Raw genomic sequence first — 23,217 nt, forward strand, 5'->3', positions numbered from 1 at the left:
GTACAGTATGTTAGCAGTGGACACGTGAACACGTATGTTGTCAGGGGACATGTGTGGTGTACACGTATGTAACCAGTGAACAGACTTACGTTGACAGACTCGTGGCCAGCGTACTTGACTCTGACCCTGGGCTCCTGCACCACGTCCAGGTTGGTGCCAGTCACTGTCAGGGTGGTGTGGCCGCTAGGGACGACCAGACAGAAATACAACCGTCACACTCCTTCATATGACACCATCATACACCTTCATATGACACCATCATACACCTTCATATGACACCATCACACACCTTCATATGACACCATCATACACCTTCATATGACACCATCATACACCTTCATATGACACCATCACACACCTTCATATGACACCATCATACACCTTCATATGACACCATCACACACCTTCATATGACACCATCATACACCTTCATATGACACCATCACACACCTTCATATGACACCATCATACACCTTCATATGACACCTTCACACACCTTTATATGACACCATCATAAACCTTCATATGACACCTTCATAAACCTTCCTATGACACCATCATACACCTTCATATGACACCATCATAAACCTTCCTATGACACCTTCATATGACACCTTTATACTCTTCACCTTCTCATAACTTTCAGTCAGTGAGGAACAAACTCTCTCCACAGTTTTGCTTTAAGTTGTTTTGTTTTCGAGTAAACAACACAGAACTGTTATCAAGGCACCAAAGATGCACTGCATGCCACCAAAGATACACTCCTTCAAAGGATAGCTGATGCTTTTGCTGAAGAAAAAAAGAGCAAAAGCATCCTATTTCCTTTGAAGCGGTTCACTTTAGTGCCATGGTACCAGTTGTGTGTTGTGAGCAGAGCAGAGCCAGAGAGAAGCGGGCCAACCAGCTGGCTGCTGTGTTCTATCCATCCGTGGGCTCCCTCAGACTGGCACCGCATGAATGACGCTCGTTAACATGATCGTGTTGGATGTGATTAACACAAACAATCTCTACTCTCGATGTTCTCTGGACGACATGTCCAGCTTAGAGACGACTTTAGAATGGAGAGAGAGAGAGAGAGAGAGAGAGAGAGAGAGAGAGAGAGAGAGAGAGAGAAAGAGAGAGAGAGAGAGAGAGAGAGAACAAGAGACAGAACAAGAGAGAGAGAGAGAACAAGAGAGAGAAAGAGAACAATATATATAGAGACAGAGAGACAGAGTGAGTCAAGTAAATGGGAATGCGGCAGACCTGACTAGTCAGCTTGAGACGGATTCAATCCTCGCTCCACTTCAAAGGCTAGCTCAGCTTATATGGCCACATGCTGTGACTGCACACCCATGATGAGACTATAGAAGACGTGATTACAGGTCCAGAGAACATGTCTGTCTGTCTGTCTGCCTGCCTATCTGCTTGCCTGCCTGCCTGTCTGTCTGTCTGTCAGTAGACTGGGTGGAGAGCCTCTCCAATGCACCGGTTTCCTTCCCGTCTCCTTGTCCTCTATCTGTCTATCTGACATCCAGCCCAGCCTTGCACCATCATACATATTCTAGTTTAAAAGGCTAGTGTGCTGCTGTTGCACCTTACTTGTCTCTTTCCTCTTAAGCTCCATGGCCCATTTGACGAATTTCCGCCTCAAAACCAGACCCAAACTAAACTGCTTATAACATTGGACATATGATGATCAGCTATGATGCAAAAGCAGGATGCCAGGTAGGTAAAACCTTGTAGTTTTGTGTGGATATGTTCAGATCATAGTTCAGAATAACATACTACACATGACAAGGAGATAAAGTAAACAATAATCAAATTAATAATCAAATTAAAGCAGAATTTGGGCCCAATAGGATGTTGTGAGGCCATGCTAAACACTTTATTATTTTGCATAAGCAAATTCATATCTAGGGAGGTGGGGTGATGAGGTGGGGTGTGTGTGTGTGTGTGGTGGGGGGGGGGGGGGTTACCTGGTGATGCTCCACTCTGGTTCGATGCGCTGGACCGTGGGGTCCTCGATGTACTCGAAGCCCAGGCTTCCTGGCACCTCGGCCTGGTCCACACTCAGGCTCACCTGGACCAGGCCTGCGCCCGTCACAGATGGCGCCGAGAAGCACACGATCTCCGACATCGTCCTCCTGGGAATGTGAACACCGACATTCCAACAGGGAATACCAATACCAGAGGTTTAGTCTTCTGGGAAAACCAACAGTCTCATTCCATTCATTCTGTCTCTGACTGCTCTTATACTGCAGTGGCTTTCAGCCTAGCTAGGAATCCTCACTGTACACAATGAGTTAACATTAACATGAGGGGCAAGCCTGCGTGACTACCAGCCCTGCATCTCACTCTCCCTCCCTCTCCCATTCCCTGATTCCCTCTCCCTTCGTCTTCCTCTCCCTCCCCATTTCTCTCCCACTCCCACTCCCTGTCTCTCCCTATCCTTCCCCTTCCCTCTCCCACTCCCCCCTCTCCCACTCCCACTCCCTGACTCCTCTCCCTCTTTCCCTCTCCCATTCCCTGACTCCCTTTCCCTCCCTCTCCATCCCTCTCCGTCTCTCCCTCTCTCTCTCACTCTCCCAGACCCTTCCTCTCTCTCTCTCTCTCTCTCCCTTCTCCACCCCTATCCCTCTTTCCCTCTCCCCCACCCTCGCCACACGCATGTCAGAGATGAAACGTGGTAATTAGACGATTTCTAGCTTATGGTGTCTCTTCTTCACCCTCCTGACTCTTCCAACGAGGGCCTTTTTGATCTTTAAATAGATATCTAGAAGTATGAGGAGAACAATGCACAGTCCTGGCTCTCCACCTCCCCCAAAGGCGCCTTCATTGAACACCCGACTTCTGTCCCTCTAGGCTATGTCTTGTGGAGGTGGATGGGGCGATTGGATTGGCCACTCACCGATACAGTTCACAAGTCTGGTTACCGAAGCGGACGTTCACACTGCTCCCAGCACCCAGGTTGTCCCCCATGATGGTGACCTTGGTACCTCCCGATTCAGGTCCCCGCCCAGGAGTCAGACCTACCATTGTAGGGGTCTGGGGAAGGGGGGGGGGGGGGGGAGCATGTTTCATTCATGTTTCATTTGGCAAGGTATTTCATGAAATACGCCTATGCCTGCCTCGCCAATCATCTGAGAAGAACAGGGTGATTTTCGGACAGACACGCGAGCGTAATCGGAGGTTTGAGCCTAACTTTCTTTTTCCGAAAGTGATGAAATGGTGCGCAAACACCGCCGCGCTCCACTTGCGCGTCGCTCGCAGATATGGGCGCGGCGCCTTCGCCAAATATAACGAGCGGCACTAGAAATTCTGATTGATTCTAGTCGGACAGTTTTCTAATCTGCTGGTGTGCTGAGCTGTGCTGTGTGTGTTTTTGGAGCGGGCAACAACAGACAGGCATCGCTGCACATACGTCTTGTTGTGCAGCGTGTGAAGCTGTGTTTGCTGCAGAGGACAGATACGGTAAAAGACGGACGGGAAGTGAAAGGAGGCGTGACGTGTTTCAAAGTGTTGGGTTTGTTTACCACAAACGAGTAGAGCTGGGAGGATTGGGTGCGCAGTTCTGGTCGACATTCGCCGACACACAGCTGCACAGGACCGGGCGCACTCCCTCTGGGTGTGGCAGCCATCTCACACACAATCCTGTCAGGACACACACACACACACACACACACACACACACACACACACACACACACACACACACACACACACACACACACACACACACAGACCACATACCACACAAGACAATTATTGTAAACAAAAAAGAAGAAGCTATTTTCCTTGCTCGCTCTCCGACCAATGTGATTGAAGCAGTGGTAGGTCAATACAGAGGGCCATCTTTCTTCCAAATGGAAAACCAATAACAGCAATGATAAACTACCCCCACCGCCCCGCCGCCCCCACCCCCACCCCATCTCCAGCAGAACCACCACCACCCACCATTACTTCCGTTACCATGGCAACAGCGGCTGTGTCGCCCCGTCGCCACCCGCGCGATAAATGACGATAGGTGTCAGGTCAATACGAAAAACTGGGCCGTGAATAAGTCATTATTGAGAGCGACCTACGGCCAAACTAATGGTTGTAACAGGTGTAACGCCATGTACTAAACCAAAGCAGTCTGTGTGTGTGTCTCTTGGGGGGGGGGGCTAAATAAATACCCCCGTCTGAAATATATAGCTAAGTCTTAAACCTTTCACCCCTACTATAACACCACCCGATGAATCCTCCTTCCGGACACCCCTTTTCTGTGTCGACAGAGTTTTCCAATTTTCTGCTGGCATGTTCTGTGTTTTTTTTTCTTTACAAGGACATAAATAAAGTTGCTGTAGCCGTGGGCCAATGGAATGGCATGGCTGTGAGAGGACACATGGCTAACAGATTGTCCCTCCAGTCACTCACTGACATGGCAGAGCATTTCAATTATAGCTGGCTGCCCTGCGCCATCAGCCCCCACGACACACACAACACACAGGTCTTCTCTGGCTTCTCAGCCAGCCACCCACACTCACACACACACACACACACACACACATACAACACTCAGGTCTTCTCTTGTTCCTCAACCACCCACCCACCCACACCAAAACACACAAATAACCAGCTCTTCTCTGGCTCCTCGGTAGGCTACATTACAGCAAACATCTGTTATGTTCAGTGTGTGTGTGTGTGTGTGTGTGTGTGTGTGTGTGTGTGTGTGTGTGTGTGTGTGTGTGTGTGTGTGTGTGTGTGTGTTGGCTGGCTCGCTTACTGTTCTGCCGTGATGTAGCCCTCCTCCCGTGGGGTGCACTGCACCCCAGCCACCTCCACGTTGCCCTCCAGCTCAGAGAAGGAGAGACCCAAGTTCAAACCCTGGATGGTGACCAGAGTACCCCCCTCTGGAGGCCCTGCCACTGGGCTCACCTACAGGGATGGGGGGGGGGGGGGGGGGGGGGGGGGTGTTAGGATTCTGTGTCAATGCATTCTCTGTAAATCGTATAATAGTGTTTTAAAGCTCTTTTTGAGGATGAAAATACTGTCGTACAAAACAGGAAAAGCAGAAATTATGTACATTCATGGACAATATGAGTTGTGTGAAAAACTTTAGTACCATGTTCAGACTTATGATAGAAACACAGCAATCATCATATTTCCAATACATGTCAATGAGTGAGGCATCGCACCACTACGATGTTCTTACAGGACTATTCAGAAGCTCTGAAAGCCCTGTTCCAATACTCTCAAAATACATCCTTCCTTCTTCTTTTCCTTCAGGGCATCACTGATTTAACATGATTGGATTGGTGAAAGCATGCTTTTCACTTACATTGCTTTCACCAATCATATTATGTCAAATCAGTGATTTATTCAAGGCAGGAAGGTTGAGTAGGTTGAGTATTCATACAGGGTCTCTAATTGCTTGACCACTGAAGGGCCCTCCAGACCTGTGGAGCAGTGTGTGTGTGTGTGTGTGTGTGTCTCGCTGTGTGTGTATCTCTGTGTGTGTCTCTGTGTGTGTGTGTGTGTGTGTATATGTGTGTGTGTGTGTATATGTGTGTATGTGTGTGTGTGTGTGTCTCTGTGTGTCTCTGTGTGTGTGTGTGTGTGTGTGTGTGTGTGTGTGTGTGTGTGTGCGCGCCCGTGCGCCCGTGTAAGGCCTGGCTCTATTAATCCAGCAGGCTGCCGCTACTGTTGCTGCTGCTGCTGCTGCTGCTCAAACACTAATAATATGACTGGGACTTCAAAGGCTTACGGCTCTTTGAAGTGGGCGCCCCTCTCTGAGCCTCTGACCCACTGTGTCTCATTCGGGAGAATTAACAGGAGTTCGGGACTAAAAAAGACCCTCAAAGCCGTTACTCACCGAAAAAAGAGCTAAATGAATTTGGTTGCAGTAGTAGTTTAGTGTTGTCAGTATGCCATCGTCATATGAGATTATCAGTCAATGGTTAGTTTGTTGTACTGGCTGGGGGAGAGGTGGAGGGAGAGGGAGAAGGAGAGGGAGAGGGAGAAAGAGAGGGAGGAGGAGAGGAGGAGGAGAAGGAGAGGGAGGAGGAGAAGAAGAGGGAGAAGGAGAAGGAGAGGGAGGAGAGGTCGAGAGAGGGAGGAGAAGAGGGAGAAGGAGAGGGAGAAGGAGAGGGAGAAGGAGAAGGAGAAGTAGAGGGAGGAGGAGAGAGAGAGGTCGAGAGAGGGAGAAGAGGAATAGGGAAGAGGGAGAGGGAGGAGGAGGAGGAGGAGAGGGATGAGGAAAGAGAGTGAGAGAAGGAGAGGGAGGAGGAGAGGGAGACGGAGAGAGGAGGAGAGGTAGAGAGAAGGAAAGGGAGGGAGAATAAGAAAGGGAGAGGGAGGAGGAGAGGTGTGTGCGCGTGTGTCTATATATGTGTTAGCAGGACACGTGGGACCGGGACCGCCAACCAACCAACCTCAGTGATGCGTGGGTTGGTGCACTTGACGTTCCTGGCTGACAGGTGGAGCCAGCGGCTGGCGTACGGCGTGAGGGGCGGGCAGTGCTGCTTCATGGTGCAGCGCCCCTCGCCGCTGCACCAGCCGCACCCGAACTTCCTCTCCGCCCGCAGGCACATCCCACAGCTGTCACGCTGGGCGCCACACTTGTACAGGTGCACTGTGGGATAGGGGAGGAGGAGGAGGAGGAGGAGGAGACAGGAACGGTTCAGTGACATTCATCGCTCTTCTTGTGTGATTTCACATTGTGATTACAAATATTCCTGAAGGTGGGATGTGATGCGTCACGTCACTGATATTCTACATGCTTTATTCCTCAATATGTGGACGGCACAGTTGAATAACCACTGATACAGACACACTCTTGAAGAGGGGAACAGACCTGATAGTCAAGAGGGAGAGAGTAAGATGAACACAGGGGGCTTCACCCCCCCTCTGCCCCCCTACAACAGCACAGCTGATTAGCTAAGGGGGGCTAGAATGGAGGCTGTCATTGTGAACTTTCTCTCAAGGCTGTGTGAAAGCCTTGACATGCTCTAGTCCCCATCCATCAATCCCCTCAGAGTGTGAGAGTGTGTGTGTGTGTGTGTGTGTGTGTGTGTGTGTGTGTGTGTGTGTGTGTGTGTGTGTGTGTGTGTGTCAATCCATCCAAGCAGAGTGAGTGCTTTACAGTTCCCCAGCCCTGGCAGGGATGACAGAGGCACCTTTAATCTTCTCGGGATTGTCGATGGTGAAATTTCCGTTCCACACAATGGAGAGGTCCACTGCCAGGTCACTGATCCTCGCCCCCTCATAGATGTACTGTCAGAGAGAGAGAGAGAGAGAGAGAGAGAGAGAGAGAGGGGTGGGGGTGATGGGGTTAGAGAGACGAGGCTTTTAACAAACTGTCATTTCTATCATCATATCTGTCTGTCTGTCTGCTTCTCTCCCCCTCTCCTCTCATCTCCCATCCCCTCTTCTTCCCTCCTCTCCACTCCTCTCATCTCCCATCCCCTACTTTCCTCTCCTCTCCCATCCCCTACTCTCCTCTCATCTCATCTCCTCTCCAATCCCCTCCTCTCCTCTTCCCTCCTCTCCTCTCCTATCCCCTGGCCTCCTCTCCTCTCATCTCCTGCCCTCTTCTCTTCTACCACATCCCTCCTCTCCCGTCCCCTCCTCTCCCGTCCCCTCATCTCCTCGGCTCTCATCTCCTCTCCTTTCTTCTGCACTGCCACATGTTGAGGACAGGATTCTGAGGGGAGGCCGTCCATCCACATCTGAGGAAAATGGGCTGTTCGCTTGGCGTGAGAGTGGAGCGACGTGTGGCATTACAAATAGACATGTCCTCTGTTTGAGTCCTGTCTGTCTGTCTGTCTGTCTGTCTGTCTGTCTGTCTGTCTGTCTGTACAGCCCTGTCAATCTATCTGTCTGTACAGCCCTGTCTGTCTGTCTGTCTGTCTGTCTGTCTGAGTCATCTTCAACGTCAACTTTTTTGAAAACGTTTAGCCAGTGGAGGCTGGTGGAGGTAGAAATCGGAGGTCGGGCTCATTGTAATGCGTAGAATGGAATGAGGAATAGTACAGAATGGAATAAGAGCATTCAACCTCTTGGAGAGATACATTTCATCCTATCCTATGACGAGGACCCTGATGTTGGTCTGAATGACATTGTTGACATGTTCCTGTTCTAAAGGCGTTCCCTTCTGTCATTCCACTGATGACAGCCTCCTCTCCATTTTTCATTGGATCACAAATCTACAGTCTACATCTCAGTCATGATATCATATTCGGTTTCTATTCCCCAAAGAATCCAACTCAGACTTTGTTTAAAATGTAATGTCCCTGCCTTTACTGTATGGTCCCAGAGGGCAGGTGTGTGTGTGTGTGTGTGTGTGTGTGTGTGTGTGTGTGTGTGTGTGTGTCTGTTAGCGTGTGTGTGTCTCTGTTAGTGTGTGTGTGTCTCTGTTAGCGTGTGTGTGTCTGTTATTGTGTGTGTCTCTGTTAGTGTGTGTGTCTCTGTTAGCGTGTGTGTCTCTGTTAGTGTGTGTGTCTCTGTTAGTGTGTGTACAGTAGGTGGTAGCCTACCGAGCTGTTCTGACACTGCACGCTGGAGCTGTTGAAGCGCAGGGCGGTGACCCTGTGGCTGACCCCCTGGACCTGGAGGACACACTCGTACCCCCGCTGTCCAGACTGAGGCTGGGGAAGGTTCCTGGCCCGCAGGGTGATGGGCCTCACCTCCCCGGCTGGGATCAGGATCTCCCCTGAGTGGGTCAGCTGTGGGCAGTCCTGGATACAGTACAACCAAAGGTTAGGGGGCAGAGGTCAGGGAAGGTCTCATCATCACAAAGAGGTTCACACACACACACACACGGAGGCATGCATGCACGCGCACGCACGCACGCATACACACACTCATAGGTTGAAAGCTGGATTTTCAATGTGTGATAAGATTGACATAAAACCCTATGCTGTGCTGACAGTATACTATGTGGGATAAGTTTGTAGTGTTACTGTACCTCTATGGAGATAAAGCCCTTAATGCTGGTGTGTTTGTGTGTGTCTGTGTGTGTGTGTGTGTGTGTGTGTGTGTGTGTGTGTGAGAGAGAGAGAGACAGTGACCTTAGCCTTGAAGTGTTAATATACCTCTATAACAGGGGTTCTCAAACTTTTTGGAACCAGGGACCCGTTCCAGGGGAGAACGTTTTCCAAGGACCCCCTCATAATCCTAACACCGATTAAGCATATGCTTACCACCACATTTGTACTCTTAGATGCCATTGGAACTATTTGTATTCTCAAACTTTGCAACCTAAACACCTCAGACCTGTTTCATAGTGATAAACAGAAGCACATTTCAATTTGAATCATGTTAATACCACTTATATACTTTTAAACAGAGGGTCATTTTATTCTAATTGCATTTGAACTCAACTTGACAAAGCACAACTTCACGCCGCTGGAAGTAGTTCTTCTCCAATTGTGGGTGGCTTCTTACTTTTACTCATCCGTTGAGCCACCAAATAACAAGCCTTCTGTGTTTTCTGGCGGGTGTATTCCTCGCTCTTTCGACGGAAACATTATTTTATTTTCCCCTGATATTCCGGGTGCTTTGTAATCAGATGTCCCTTTAGCTTGGCTGGATTCATGGCTTCGTTCGCTAGCACCTGAAGACACATGGCGCATTTTGGTCTCCCGTCGCTGTTCTCATAAAAACCAAACTCGATATAACTGTCGTCATGTTTTCTCAATTTAGCTAGTTTGGGCTCAGCATCACTTGACCTCTTTATGATATCTTATGAATGGATTATCAGTGACAAATGACGATAATGAAAAAACATACGTATTTCTATCAAATGTAAATCAGACATTTTAAATCAGAATTTATTTCAAACAAATAAATACCCTGCTATTCAGGGTCGTAACCCACACAATATGCCATAACATTGTGCTCTAAATATCCCATATCATCACAGGTTGGATTTGATATTCAACTATTTACTATAACTTCATTATCAGGGCCATGTAGACAGTAATGCAGCATTGACACCAGGAGGCTGGTGTCTGGATGACGTCATAATCAGGGTGACATTATGATGTCATCACTAAGGCATATCAAAGCTCTACCTTGTCCAAGGATATCATCATTTCACTTTTGGGCTTTCCAAGACTGTCACGCTTTGAGAGGTTTAAATTAAAAGTAACAACTAAAGATAGAGGTATCAAACTGGTGAGAACTCTTCAAGAATGATCCCTGTCATTCGGCTTCACCGGGTGGCTTGCCCAAGTAAGTACAGCCACAGAATCTTTTAAGTTTGAAATGTCTATTATTGCATAATCCATTTAGAGTCTTGGAATCCCTTACTGAGCCCTAAATGATCATGCAGGTGGATTCTCTGTCCTGATACTAAAGCTGCTTTGCCTTGCAATTATTCATCTAATACAAAACAGGTTTTCATTGAAACATGAAAATGCACAAATGAAACCAATAACTTGTGTATACTCATTGATTAATGTCTACTGTGTATATGTTTTGTCTAATTTGTGATGTCTGTGTATCTGCTGCTGAAAGTGAATTTAACCTTTGGGATGAATAAAATACAACTCTCCTCTACTCTACTCACAACTGATCACTCTTTTGTACGTTTGCAGAATGCAGGCCTGATACACAAACTCAAACACAGAGCCATGATTTAGAATCATATTATGGCCTGTGTTACAAGCATGCTCGTGAGTCTCCCAAAGACCACCAGCCAGGGTGCAGCACATCAGCAGCACCAACTGACCAGACAACCCAGGAAACGTCAACAGATATCAGCTCACCTGTGGAGGAGGAGATACGTCCAGGGCTCGAAGCCCCTCATTCTGCCCTGCTCTCCACAGACAGACTCTTTGAACTGAGTGCTTCAGCCTCTTTCTACGACCTGAACAGTGAGAACTCGTACAACCTCCCCTCCTCGGACCCCTGGTATATGCAGTCCCCTAGGATCTCCAAATGGGCAGAGCATCCTCTAGCTCCTCAGGGGGAGGACAATGACGGTCTCTCTCCCTCCACATCGGCCCCAGAGGACGGCCTCAGAGTCTCCCCGTCTGGTGCCTCCCTGGATGACAGTGGTGAGGAAGGGGAAGAGGAAGAGGAAGAGGAGGAAGGAAGTGTCTACCTTCTCTCGGCCTACTTGGACTGCCTCGAGGAGCTCAACTCACTTGGGTCCCCATTCAGCGAGTCTGACACAACATTTCTGGGTCGCCAGGACAGCCAGAGCCCTCTACCTGGACCTGAGACCATATCTCTGGGTCCCCAGGATAGCCAGAGCTCCCTACCCGGGCCAGGGATCACATCTCTGGCTCCCCAGGGTAGCCAGGGCCCCCTACCCGGGCCTGGGACCACATTTCTGGGTCCCCAGGATAGCCAGAGCCCCTGTCTCCATGATGGTCTCTCTCCCTCCACATCGGCCCCAGAGGACGGCCTCAGAGTCTCCCCGTCTGGTGCCTCCCTGGATGACAGTGGTGAGGAAGAGGAAGAGGAGGAAGGAAGTGTCTACCTTCTCTCTGCCTACTTGGACTGCCTCGAGGAGCTCAACTCACTTGGGTCCCCATTCAGCGAGTCTGACACAACATCTCTGGGTCCCCAGGATATCCAGGGCCCCCTACCCGGGCCTGGGACCACATTTCTGGGTCCCCAGGATAGCCAGAGCCCCTGTCTCCACCAAGCTGAAGAGCTGGTGATGCCTCTCATTAGGAGGCCTGTGGCCCGCCACACCAGCAACATATTCCCTAAACTGGCTGCCAGGGACCCAACTTCATACCACAGGCACAGCACTTCTGACACGTTGTCCTTGGTGTCAAAACGTTGTCGTGAGGAAGACAACGCAGCGCATGATGATGATGGGCCAAGCTGCAGCAAAAAAATTAAGGCTCAGAAGATTGACAAGAGTCTGAAGAGTCTGATTATTCAATTTTCAGGCGAGGGAGTGCCCTTGGATGCGACCCATTTCCTGCCTCCTACCCCTGACAGACTTAGCCCCTCACTGGTGGGGGACTGTAGCCAGGACCTGAGCCCTGGAGCTATGGGCGCCAGACTGAGTTCCTCTAGCCACACCCTTGGCAAGGAGCAAGAGGGTCCGTCCCGAAAGAGGAGCCGGAGGGGAAGTGTGATGAAGGACACAGAGGCAGACATGTACAGAGATGGACCCCCCTGCAAGAGGACCAGGGAGTCCAAGAGGAAGACCCTCTCTGACTGATGTCATCTACCCTGATGTCATCTACCCTAAGCCTATTATTGCACTCAAAAGAAAACAATAAAAAATATTGAGCATCATGATTGCGCATAGCGCTGTCCTTATTACAGTGCTGTTACATAGAAATAGGCCTATTTGTGGCAAAGTCCTAGACTGCCTACTGTATATACCGTAACATTCAAACACTGTATGAGAGTTCATTTGGATAACTCCACTCTGGGGAATATCAACATCCTTTGATTTTGTGTATCCACTCCACTCTTATTCACCACTCATTGGCAATACATTTTGACACATTCTTCTCCATAATTAAAATGTGCTCAGGCTAGAAAATACACAAGAAAGGGACGTAATCCTGAGTTTAGCTGCTATCCATTTGATTGGCCAGGGAGACTACACTTCCAATCCAGAGTAACCAATACAATAATTGGCCCTGGAGGGAGTATATCAACTACTGACTTGGTTTCCAGACACTTTTGGTGTAGCTACTGTACACTGTTGAGAGATGATGAGATACAGGGCATGTTTTACAAGCATCACAATAACAAATATGTAATAAGAAGCTGTCTTGAACATTGTATTTGATTCTTTGGAAATGTCAATTGTTTTTTAAATTGACCAAGAGCAATGTGCACAAACACACTGTACTGTATCCAAACTAAATCAATGTGTGCGTAATGTATAATGTATTCTATGTCTGTTTCTGGTCTAGTCCTCAATCTCTTTATTGCTCACCTGATTACCTTTTTTTTGCCATGGACTACAGGGACAGTCTAGTGCAGGGGATCTCAAACCTTTTGGAGCCAGGGACCCCTTACAGGGGAGAACATTTTCCAAGGACCCCCCTCAAAATCGTAACACCGATTAAGCATATGCTTACCACCTTAGATGCCATTGGAACTATTTGTATTTAAACATTTTCAACCGAAATACCTCAGACCTGTTTCACATAGTGATAAACAGAAACACATTTCAATTTGAATCATGTTAATACCACTTATATACTTTTAAACAGAGGGTCATTTTATTCTAATTGCATTTGGACTCAATTTGACAAAGCACAACTTCACGCCGCTGGAAGTAGTTCTTCTCCAATTGTGGGTGGCTTCTTACTTTTACTCATCCGTTGAGCCACCAAATAACAAGCCTTCTGTGTTTTCTCTGAAGTTGTGGCCAGGTTCACCATCCGTGTTTTCTGGCGGGTGTATTCCTCCCTTTTTCGACGGAAACATTCTTTTATTTTCCCCTGACATTCCGTGTGCTTTGTAATCAGATGTCCCGTTAGCTTGGCTGGATTCATGGCTTCGTTCGCTAGCACCTGAAGACACATGGTGCATTTTGGTCTCCCGTCGCTGTTCTCATAAAAACCAAACTCGATATAACTGTCGTCATGTTTTCTCAATTTAGCTAGTTTGGGCTCAGCATCACTTGACGATGTGGACTGACTCAAATATTTCTCCACGCTCGCCAGCTAGCTAGCTGGCTAATAAGCCAAATTAAACAGCGGCAGGAACGGTTCGTTGCGCCCTGAGTGAAGTCAGTGATTCATGACAGATTGACGTGAAGTGTCAATCACACCAGAGTTTCTATTGACACAAAGCTAACGTGGGAGTAACTTAATGGACACAATATGCTTGTTTTATTGCACAGCTTGGCGCAGATAGTCATCATCTGTAGATATGCATTTTTTAATGATACAGCACAATTTTATAATCTATAGTTAATTATTTCGCGGACCCCTGGACTCTACTTTGAGAACCACTGGTCTTGTGGATTCAGCCACAGGAAATAATGGAATTATACCTTTTTATGATATGTTATATGTTGTTCTACACTTCTGGCTCATTTCAGATTGTCTTCCCTCTAACTTTATTTCTATCAATGGGCTTATATCTGATATGATATGACCTCTTTATGATATCTTATGAATGGATTATCAGTGACAAATGACAATAATGAAAAAACAGACATGTATTTCTATCAAATGTAAATCAGACATTTTAAATCAGAATTTATTTCAAACAAATAAATACCCTGCTATTCAGGGTTGTAACCCACACAATATGCCATAACATTGTGCTCTAAATATCCCATATCATCACAGGTTGGATTTGATATTCAACTATTTACTATAACTTCATTATCAGGGCCAGGTAGACAGTAATGCAGCATTGACACCAGGAGGCTGGTGTCTGGATGACGTCATAATCAGGGTGACATTATGATGCAATAACTAAAGCATATCATAGCTCTACCTTCTCCAAGGATATCATCATTTCACTTTTGGGCTTTCCAAGACTGTCATGCTTTGAGAGGTTTAAATTAAAAGTAACAACTAAAGATAGAGGTATCAAACTGGTGAGAACTCTTCAAGAATGATCCCTGTCATTCGGCTTCACCGGGTGGCTTGCCCAAGTAAGTACAGCCACAGAATCTTTTAAGTTTGAAATGTCTATTATTGCATAATCCATTTAGAGTCTTGGAATCCCTTACTGAGCCCTAAATGATCATGCAGGTGGATTCTCTGTCCTGATACTAAAGCTGCTTTGCCTTGCAATTATTCATCTAATACAAAACAGGTTTTCATTGAAACATGAAAATGCACAAATGAAACCAATAACTGTGTATACTCATTGATTAATGTCTACTGTGTATATGTTTTGTCTAATTTGTGATGTCTGTGTATCTGCTGTTGAAAGTGAATTTAACCTTTGGTATGAATAAAATACAACTCTCCTCTACTCTACTCACAACTGATCACTCTTTTGTACGTTTGCAGAATGCAGGCCTGATACACAAACTCAAACACAGAGCCATGATTTAGAATCATATTATGGCCTGTGTTACAAGCATGCTCGTGAGTCTCCCAAAGACCACCAGCCAGGGTGCAGCACATCAGCAGCACCAACTGACCAGACAACCCAGGAAACGTCAACAGACATCAGCTCACCTGTGGAGGAGGAGATACGTCCAGGGCTCGAAGCCCCTCATTCTGCCCTGCTCTCCACAGACAGACTCTTTGAACTGAGTGCTTCAGCCTCTTTCTACGACCTGAACAGTGAGAACTCGTACAACCTCCCCTCCTCGGACCCCTGGTATATGCAGTCCCCTAGGATCTCCAAATGGGCAGAGTATCCTCTAGCTCCTCAGGGGGAGGACAATGACGGTCTCTCTCCCTCCACATCGGCCCCAGAGGACGGCCTCAGAGTCTCCCCGTCTGGTGCCTCCCTGGATGACAGTGGTGAGGAAGGGGAAGAGGAAGAGGAAGAGGAGGAAGGAAGTGTCTACCTTCTCTCGGCCTACTTGGACTGCCTCGAGGAGCTCAACTCACTTGGGTCCCCATTCAGCGAGTCTGACACAACATTTCTGGGTCGCCAGGACAGCCAGAGCACCCTACCGGGACCTGAGACCATATCGTTGGGTCCCCAGGATAGCCAGAGCTCCCTACCCGGGCCAGGGATCACATCTCTGGCTCCCCAGGATAGCCAGGGCCCCCTACCCGGGCCTGGGACCACATTTCTGGGTCCCCAGGATAGCCAGAGCCCCTGTCTCCATGACGGTCTCTCTCCTTCCACATCGGCCCCAGAGGACGGCCTCAGAGTCTCCCCGTCTGGTGCCTCCCTGGATGACAGTGGTGAGGAAGGGGAAGAGGAAGAGGAAGAGGAGGAAGGAAGTGTCTACCTTCTCTCGGCCTACTTGGACTGCCTCGAGGAGCTCAACTCACTTGGGTCCCCATTCAGCGAGTCTGACACAACATTTCTGGGTCGCCAGGACAGCCAGAGCACCCTACCGGGACCTGAGACCATATCGTTGGGTCCCCAGGATAGCCAGAGCTCCCTACCCGGGCCAGGGATCACATCTCTGGCTCCCCAGGATAGCCAGGGCCCCCTACCCGGGCCTGGGACCACATTTCTGGGTCCCCAGGATAGCCAGAGCCCCTGTCTCCATGACGGTCTCTCTCCTTCCACATCGGCCCCAGAGGACGGCCTCAGAGTCTCCCCGTCTGGTGCCTCCCTGGATGACAGTGGTGAGGAAGAGGAAGAGGAAGAGGAGGAAGGAAGTGTCTACCTTCTCTCTGCCTACTTGGACTGCCTCGAGGAGCTCAACTCACTTGGGTCCCCATTCAGCGAGTCTGACACAACATCTCTGGGTCCCCAGGATATCCAGGGCCCCCTACCCGGGCCTGGGACCACATTTCTGGGTCCCCAGGATAGCCAGAGCCCCTGTCTCCACCAAGCTGAAGAGCTGGTGATGCCTCTCATTAGGAGGCCTGTGGCCCGCCACACCAGCAACATATTCCCCAAACTGGCTGCCAGGGACCCAACTTCATACCACAGGCACAGCACTTCTGACACGTTGTCCTTGGTGTCAAAACGTTGTCGTGAGGAAGACAACGCAGCGCATGATGATGATGGGCCAAGCTGCAGCAAAAAAATTAAGGCTCAGAAGATTGACAAGAGTCTGAAGAGTCTGATTATTCAATTTTCAGGCGAGGGAGTGCCCTTGGATGCGACCCATTTCCTGCCTCCTACCCCTGACAGACTTAGCCCCTCACTGGTGGGGGACTGTAGCCAGGACCTGAGCCCTGGAGCTATGGGCGCCAGACTGAGTTCCTCTAGCCACACCCTTGGCAAGGAGCAAGAGGGTCCGTCCCGAAAGAGGAGCCGGAGGGGAAGTGTGATGAAGGACACAGAGGCAGACATGGACAGAGATGGACCCCCCTGCAAGAGGACCAGGGAGTCCAAGAGGAAGACCCTCTCTGACTGATGCCATCTACCCTGATGTCATCTACCCTAAGCCTATTATTGCATTCAAAAGAAAACTATAAAAAATATTGAGCATCATGATTGCGCATAGCGCTGTCCTTATTACAGTGCTGTTACATAGAAATAGGCCTATTTGTGGCAAAGTCCTTGACTGCCTACTGTATATACCGTAACATTCAAACACTGTATGAGAGTTCATTTGGATAACTCCACTCTGGGGAATATCAACATCCTTTGATTTTGTGTATCCACTCCACTCTTATTCACCACTCATTGGCAATACATTTTGACACATTCTTCTCCATAATTAAAATGTGCTCAGGCTAGAAAATACACAAGAAAGGGACGTAATCCTGAGTTTAGCTGCTATCCATTTGATTGGCCAGGGAGACTACACTTCCAATCCAGAGTAACCAATACAATAATTGGCCCTGGAGGGAGTATATCAACTACTGACTTGGTTTCCAGACACTTCTGGTGTAGCTACTGTACACTGTTGAGAGATGATGAGATACAGGGCATGTTTTACAAGCATCACAATAACAAATATGTAATAAGAAGCTGTCTTGAACATTGTATTTGATTCTTTGGAAATGTCAATTGTTTTTTAAATTGACCAAGAGCAATGTGCACAAACACACTGTACTGTATCCAAACTAAATCAATGTGTGCGTAATGTATAATGTATTCTATGTCTGTTTCTGGTCTAGTCCTCAATCTCTTTATTGCTCACCTGATTACCTTTTTTTTTGCCATGGACAGTCTAGTGCAGGGGATCTCAAACCTTTTGGAGCCAGGGACCCCTTACAGAGGAGAACATTTTCCAAGGAACCCCCTCATAATCGTAACACCGATTAAGCATATGCTTACCACCTTAGATGCCATTGGAACTATTTGTATTTGAACATTTTCAACCGAAATACCTCAGACCTGTTTCACATAGTGATAAACAGAAACACATTTCAATTTGAATCATGTTAATACCACTTATATACTTTTAAACAGAGGGTCATTTTATTCTAATTGCATTTGGACTCAATTTGACAAAGCACAACTTCACGCTGCTGGAAGTAGGAGTTCTTCTCCAATTGTGGGTGGCTTCTTACTTTTACTCATCCGTTGAGCCACCAAATAACAAACCTTCTGTGTTTTCTCTGAAGTTGTGGCCAGGTTCACCATCCGTGTTTTCTGGCGGGTGTATTTCTCGCTTTTTCGACGGAAACATTATTTTATTTTCCCCTGATATTCCGGGTGCTTTGTAATCAGATGTCCCGTTAGCTTGGCTGGATTCATGGCTTCGTTCGCTAGCACCTGAAGACACATGGTGCATTTTGGTCTCCCGTCGCTGTTCTCATTAAAACCAAACTCGATATAACTGTCGTCATGTTTTCTCAATTTAGCTAGTTTGGGCTCAGCATCACTTGACGATGTGGACTGACTCAAATATTTCTCCATACTCGCCAGCTAGCTAGCTGGCTAATAAGCCAAATTAAACAGCGGCAGGAACGGTTCGTTGCGCCCTGAGTGAAGTCAGTGATTCATGACAGATTGACGTGAAGTGTCAATCACACCAGAGTTTCTATTGACACAAAGCTAACGTAGGAGTAACTTAATGGACACAATATGCTTGTTTTATTGCACAGCTTGGCGCAAATGGTCCCCATCTGTAGATATGCACTTTTTAATGATACAGCACATAATTTGCTATGAATATAATTCATAGCAAATTATTTCGCGGACCCTCTAGCTATGGGTCGCCAGGACCCCACTTTGAGAACCACTGCTCGATAGGGATAAACCCCTAATGCTGGTGTGTGTGTGTGTGTGTGTGTGTGTGCGTGCGCGCGCGTGTGTGTGCGCATGTGTATGAGAGCGTGACCACAGCCTTGTGGTGTTGATGTACCTCAGAGCCGTTGACGCGTCCCTCCAGGAAGGAGCAGCTGACAGGGTCGTGGGTACACAGGTTACGGTATTTACACCAGTGGCAGCGGAATGTGCTGTTCACACAGGAGAGACACCTGCCAGGGGACGGAGGGATGGAGAGAGGGAGGGGTGGAGGAGGAGTGAGAGAGGGAGTGAGTGAGGGAGGGAAGGAGGGTGGGGGACAGATGGTCATATAACATGTCATATGATATCACCACCTCACAGGCCACACACCTTCCAAAAGCCAATGACCCATGGCCCCTGGAATATAACATACTGATGTACGACATGGTAGCGAGAGCATAGCTTGGCTACAGCAGACACACACACACACACACACAAGGCACTCTGTATTAATAGCATTGGCCAGCCAGGACTCTTCAGACACAGGATAATTAATTATGCAGTCTGATGTGATGCTGATTTGATGGTGTGTGTGTGTGCGTGCATGCGTGTGTTTGTGACTGGGAGGTGTGTGTGTGTGTGCATGCCCATGCATGCGCAGAGAAAGTGGGGAGGAGGAAGTTTCAAGCCCGTTTAGACTGAAATATTAATCAGCATGGCGTATACAGATTGCCGCATTGCCATTAATGGAGTCCATATTTGGAAGAAACAGACATGACGACATATGTACTCATCTATACATAGCTGTAAGGTGCATCTGGGGCCACCAGATGAACACAACAGAAATACACAACGGCATCGTTGTGTATTTCTGTTGTGTTCATCTGGTGGCCCCAGATGCACCTTACAGCTATGTATAGATGAGTACATACTGTATATTGTTTCTAGGAAACCAAGTAAGCCGAATGCTGTCAGGTTGACTTCAATCAAAAGAAACAGGTAATGTAATCTTAGGGTGTATCTGTCTGTCCCATCTTCAGTGGGGTTGCCAACATCAATGCCCTAAATGGGGTTGTGCCCTGCTATCTACTGAGTGGATCAGATGGAGAGGGAGGGAATGTGTGCGTGTGCATGCGTGCGTGCGTGTCTGTGTGTGTACATATGCGGGGGCGGGACTGTTTGTGGCTGTGTGTGTGTGTGTGTCGCACTCACGTGTTATGCATACTGCAGTTGTAGAACTTGACCTCTGTGCTGGCCAGCATGCGACCAGTCTCCTTAGAGTTGAGACGCAGCTCCACACCAGACCAGTCTGACAGAGAGAGAGAGTGTGTGAAAGAGAAAGAGAGAGAGAGAGAGAGTGGGAGAGGGATGCATTTTAAGATTTGGTGTGATTTTTAACAGTCCTGTGAAAGAAGACACAACCAGTAGGACTGTAAATTGAGAGACAGGTCCTATCCATGCATTACGAGCCCGTAATGTATTACGAGCCCGTATTATTATGAGCCCGTCCTCTATTTCTACCTCCACCGGCCTCCCATGGGTCCTATAGTAGGCTCACCTTGGCCCTGAGGGATATGCGGGACCTCCTTCCCAGACGGCGACAGACACATGACTCTGTTGCCGTTGACGTGCCCCTCCACCTCCGCCTGCTCTCCAAAGGAACAGGTGATCCCAGCAGAGAGGTCTGGAACATTACTCACCTCCAGCAGGAGCTAGAGGAGAGGAGAGGAGGGGGGGGGGGGCATGAAGAAGTTTATATTATTATAAAGGTGGAATAAGGAACAATTCATTCCTATGCAATAACAAAGCTATTACTAATGTACTATACAACAGCATATTATGACCAGCATTTAGTGGTTGTTTAGAGATACATGTTGTTGTAACTATGCAAGGACTGCAGTGGAGGCTGGTGGAGGTAGAAATCGGAGGATGGGCTCATTGTAATGCATGGAATGGAATGAGGAATGATACCATTCCCTATTCCATTCCATGCATTACAATGAGCCCGTTCGTCCTCCGATTTCTACCTCCACTAGCCTCTCCTGGTAGACTGACTCTCCGGTGATTGGTGGAGGACGAGCAGACTCACAGGCACGCTGTCTGCTGACACAGCGATGCTGTTCGGGTGAGCGATAACCTTCACACAACGTTCAATATCCGTGGCGAAGCGGAAGGCCTCGTCCGCCCTGTCACACCGGTTTCTCCGGGCGCACCTGCGGACCGCAAGAGAGGTAGAGACTTTATGAAGAGCACTTACGAAGAACAATGTTTAAGGAACGTCTTAGCAATATGACAAGTTAACATTACATTACATTACAAGCTAACATAACATTAGTGTCAACAAACATTAACTCATTCAATCAAAGTCGAAGCAATTTGACGAGTTGTTATCAACTAGGTTGGATGGTTCTTATGGGACATGGGATTGAACGGTCTAAGAGCCGTGAGTGTTTTGTTTTTGTGGTTAAATGAGACTGGTCTCTTTAAAAAGAGATTGTAGAAGCTTGAGATGTTCAGCTATAAATATAGAAACACAGACTCAGACACACAGGCTCACATACACACACATGCACACACACACACACACACACACACACACACACACAATTACACAAACATAAGCATTGCACTTGAGACAGATAATGAGAGGCTTTCAACGCAGAATTGCCGGGTGAGAAGCCCCTCCATTTGACAAGGATCTGACTCTCGGTGCGTCTCACTTTTACATCTGTAATGCACACGGCTGATGAGCGATGAGACGAGATGAGACTGGGGGCTTTAATGGACTCTCAGGAGCTGGTCAAGTTGACATCTCTTGAGAGCCTTCCAAGAGCAGAGAGACCCCAGCTGTAATTACAGCACAGTAAAAGCAGGATAGAGACGTGGCTGAGGGCTGTGGTTGGCCCTGGCTCCTTGATGCGGCCCATCTCTATGTGAGGATAGACAGTCACCTCCTGGCCTCTCATCAGTTGAAGTACCTCCCAGAAAGCATTTCATCCCAGACGGTTGTTTCATCCTCTTTTTATTTCATCTCCTCCTGCATGTTCTGCCTGATCTGATCCGAGCCTTTTTAAACATTCACAAACACACACACATACACAGACACAGATGCAGATGCACACAGCACACACAAACACACACACAGACGCGCGCACACACACACACACACACACAGACATCCTCCCCTGTAAGGCATGTGTGTTGCCTTGCCAGGTTCAAAGGACTTGCAGTTATTGGATGCTGTTCCTACTGGATCACTGAGTCTTAAAACCATCCAGCGGCTGGTTGAGTATTCCCACTGGGAGAGAATGGGCTGACAGGAAAAACATCTTCGTGACGACATGTGGGAGCTCACAATTCACTTCAGGCTGCCATCCATCAAATTGAGAGTGGCATTTATACATTTCAGGGGAGGCTGGTGGTAGAAATCGGAGGACGGGCTCATTGTAATACATAGGCTGGAATGAGGAATGGTATCAAACATCAAACATATCATTCCTCATTCCATTCCATGTATTACAATGAGCCCGTCCTCCGATTTCTACCTCCACCAGCCTCCCCTGATACAGTAAGAGAGATGGGACTTGGTGCAGCAATGAAATCACTGAAATAAAACATCCATGTTGAATAAAAGTAATTATAATAAATACGTTCTGTTTTTGTTCGGCTATTCCAGCAGGCCAATAACATAGAGAGCCGCAATTTAGATAACGACGATCATAGTGAAATTTGCTAAAAAATGCAAATATCACATGACAGCACATAAAACCCCTTTTCGGGAAGGGTCTGTTTCAGTCTGCCGTTCAGAAAGGCGACAGCAGTTTGTAAGCTTCTCAATCCCTTCTGCTCTGCTAGCAGCTAGCGGCTAACGTGTCGCCTATGTTGCGTAAGCTAACCTGCGGGTCAGATCATTAAGATGGGAGAGATAAGCCCACTCTCTCAAAATCCACAATGTTCCCAGGGAGACAGGCTGCTACTGTGGCGTACCAGTGGGCTGCTGTAGTCTGAGCACGTCTATCAGGCTAATCCCCTCGGGGACTATCATCCCCAGCTCCCCTGCTCTCTCCCCCTGGGCTCTCACAGGGTTCACGAGGAGGGGGGGGGGGGAGTTGGGGACAGTACCCTTCTAGAAGCGTCATAGGACTACTTAGTGGAGTTCACTCTTCTTGAGCCAGCTGTTGGTCAATATGGGATTGGGGTTTTAAACCCAACGCTATCATGTTTTTGTTTTTTGTGACGGAGAGGGGAAGAGAGAGAGACAGAGTTCGGTTTCTCTCACCCTGATCAACCCTGCTGCTGGAATACAGTGCACTCTGCCCTAGTCTAGCTGGCTAATCCCTCTGTACCAATGATACAGTGGAGGCTGGTGGAGGTAGAAATCAGAGGACAGGTGTGTTTGATCATTTATCATTCCATTCCATGCATTACAATGAGCCCTCCTCCCTCCTAAAGACCGCTTCACCCTCACTACCCCCCCTATACTAACCCTAACCCCTCTTCTCCCCTGTTACCCCCCTGTACAAGTTCTCTCCTGCT

General features: G+C 48.0%; 1 protein-coding gene across 1 annotated transcript in view; it reads right to left on the reverse strand.

Annotated features, from left to right (window-relative positions):
- LOC310803191 (plexin-A2-like) overlaps nucleotides 1–23,217 on the reverse strand; it is a gene marked incomplete at both ends in the record, with an annotated part of 52,333 nt that overhangs the window by 11,716 nt on the left and 17,400 nt on the right. Inside the window, 12 exons of the mRNA XM_083667880.1 lie at nucleotides 90–183; nucleotides 1,959–2,126; nucleotides 2,891–3,027; nucleotides 3,516–3,633; nucleotides 4,748–4,899; nucleotides 6,396–6,595; nucleotides 7,140–7,236; nucleotides 8,499–8,699; nucleotides 18,818–18,932; nucleotides 19,894–19,990; nucleotides 20,240–20,393; nucleotides 20,771–20,894. Coding sequence (XP_083524006.1) covers nucleotides 90–183; nucleotides 1,959–2,126; nucleotides 2,891–3,027; nucleotides 3,516–3,633; nucleotides 4,748–4,899; nucleotides 6,396–6,595; nucleotides 7,140–7,236; nucleotides 8,499–8,699; nucleotides 18,818–18,932; nucleotides 19,894–19,990; nucleotides 20,240–20,393; nucleotides 20,771–20,894 — 1,657 coding nt within the window. The remainder of the gene's footprint in view (nucleotides 1–89; nucleotides 184–1,958; nucleotides 2,127–2,890; nucleotides 3,028–3,515; nucleotides 3,634–4,747; nucleotides 4,900–6,395; nucleotides 6,596–7,139; nucleotides 7,237–8,498; nucleotides 8,700–18,817; nucleotides 18,933–19,893; nucleotides 19,991–20,239; nucleotides 20,394–20,770; nucleotides 20,895–23,217) is intronic.

This window comes from Argentina silus (assembly GCF_951799395.1).
Source record: "Argentina silus genome assembly, chromosome: 4".
Classification (NCBI taxonomy): domain Eukaryota; kingdom Metazoa; phylum Chordata; class Actinopteri; order Argentiniformes; family Argentinidae; genus Argentina; species Argentina silus.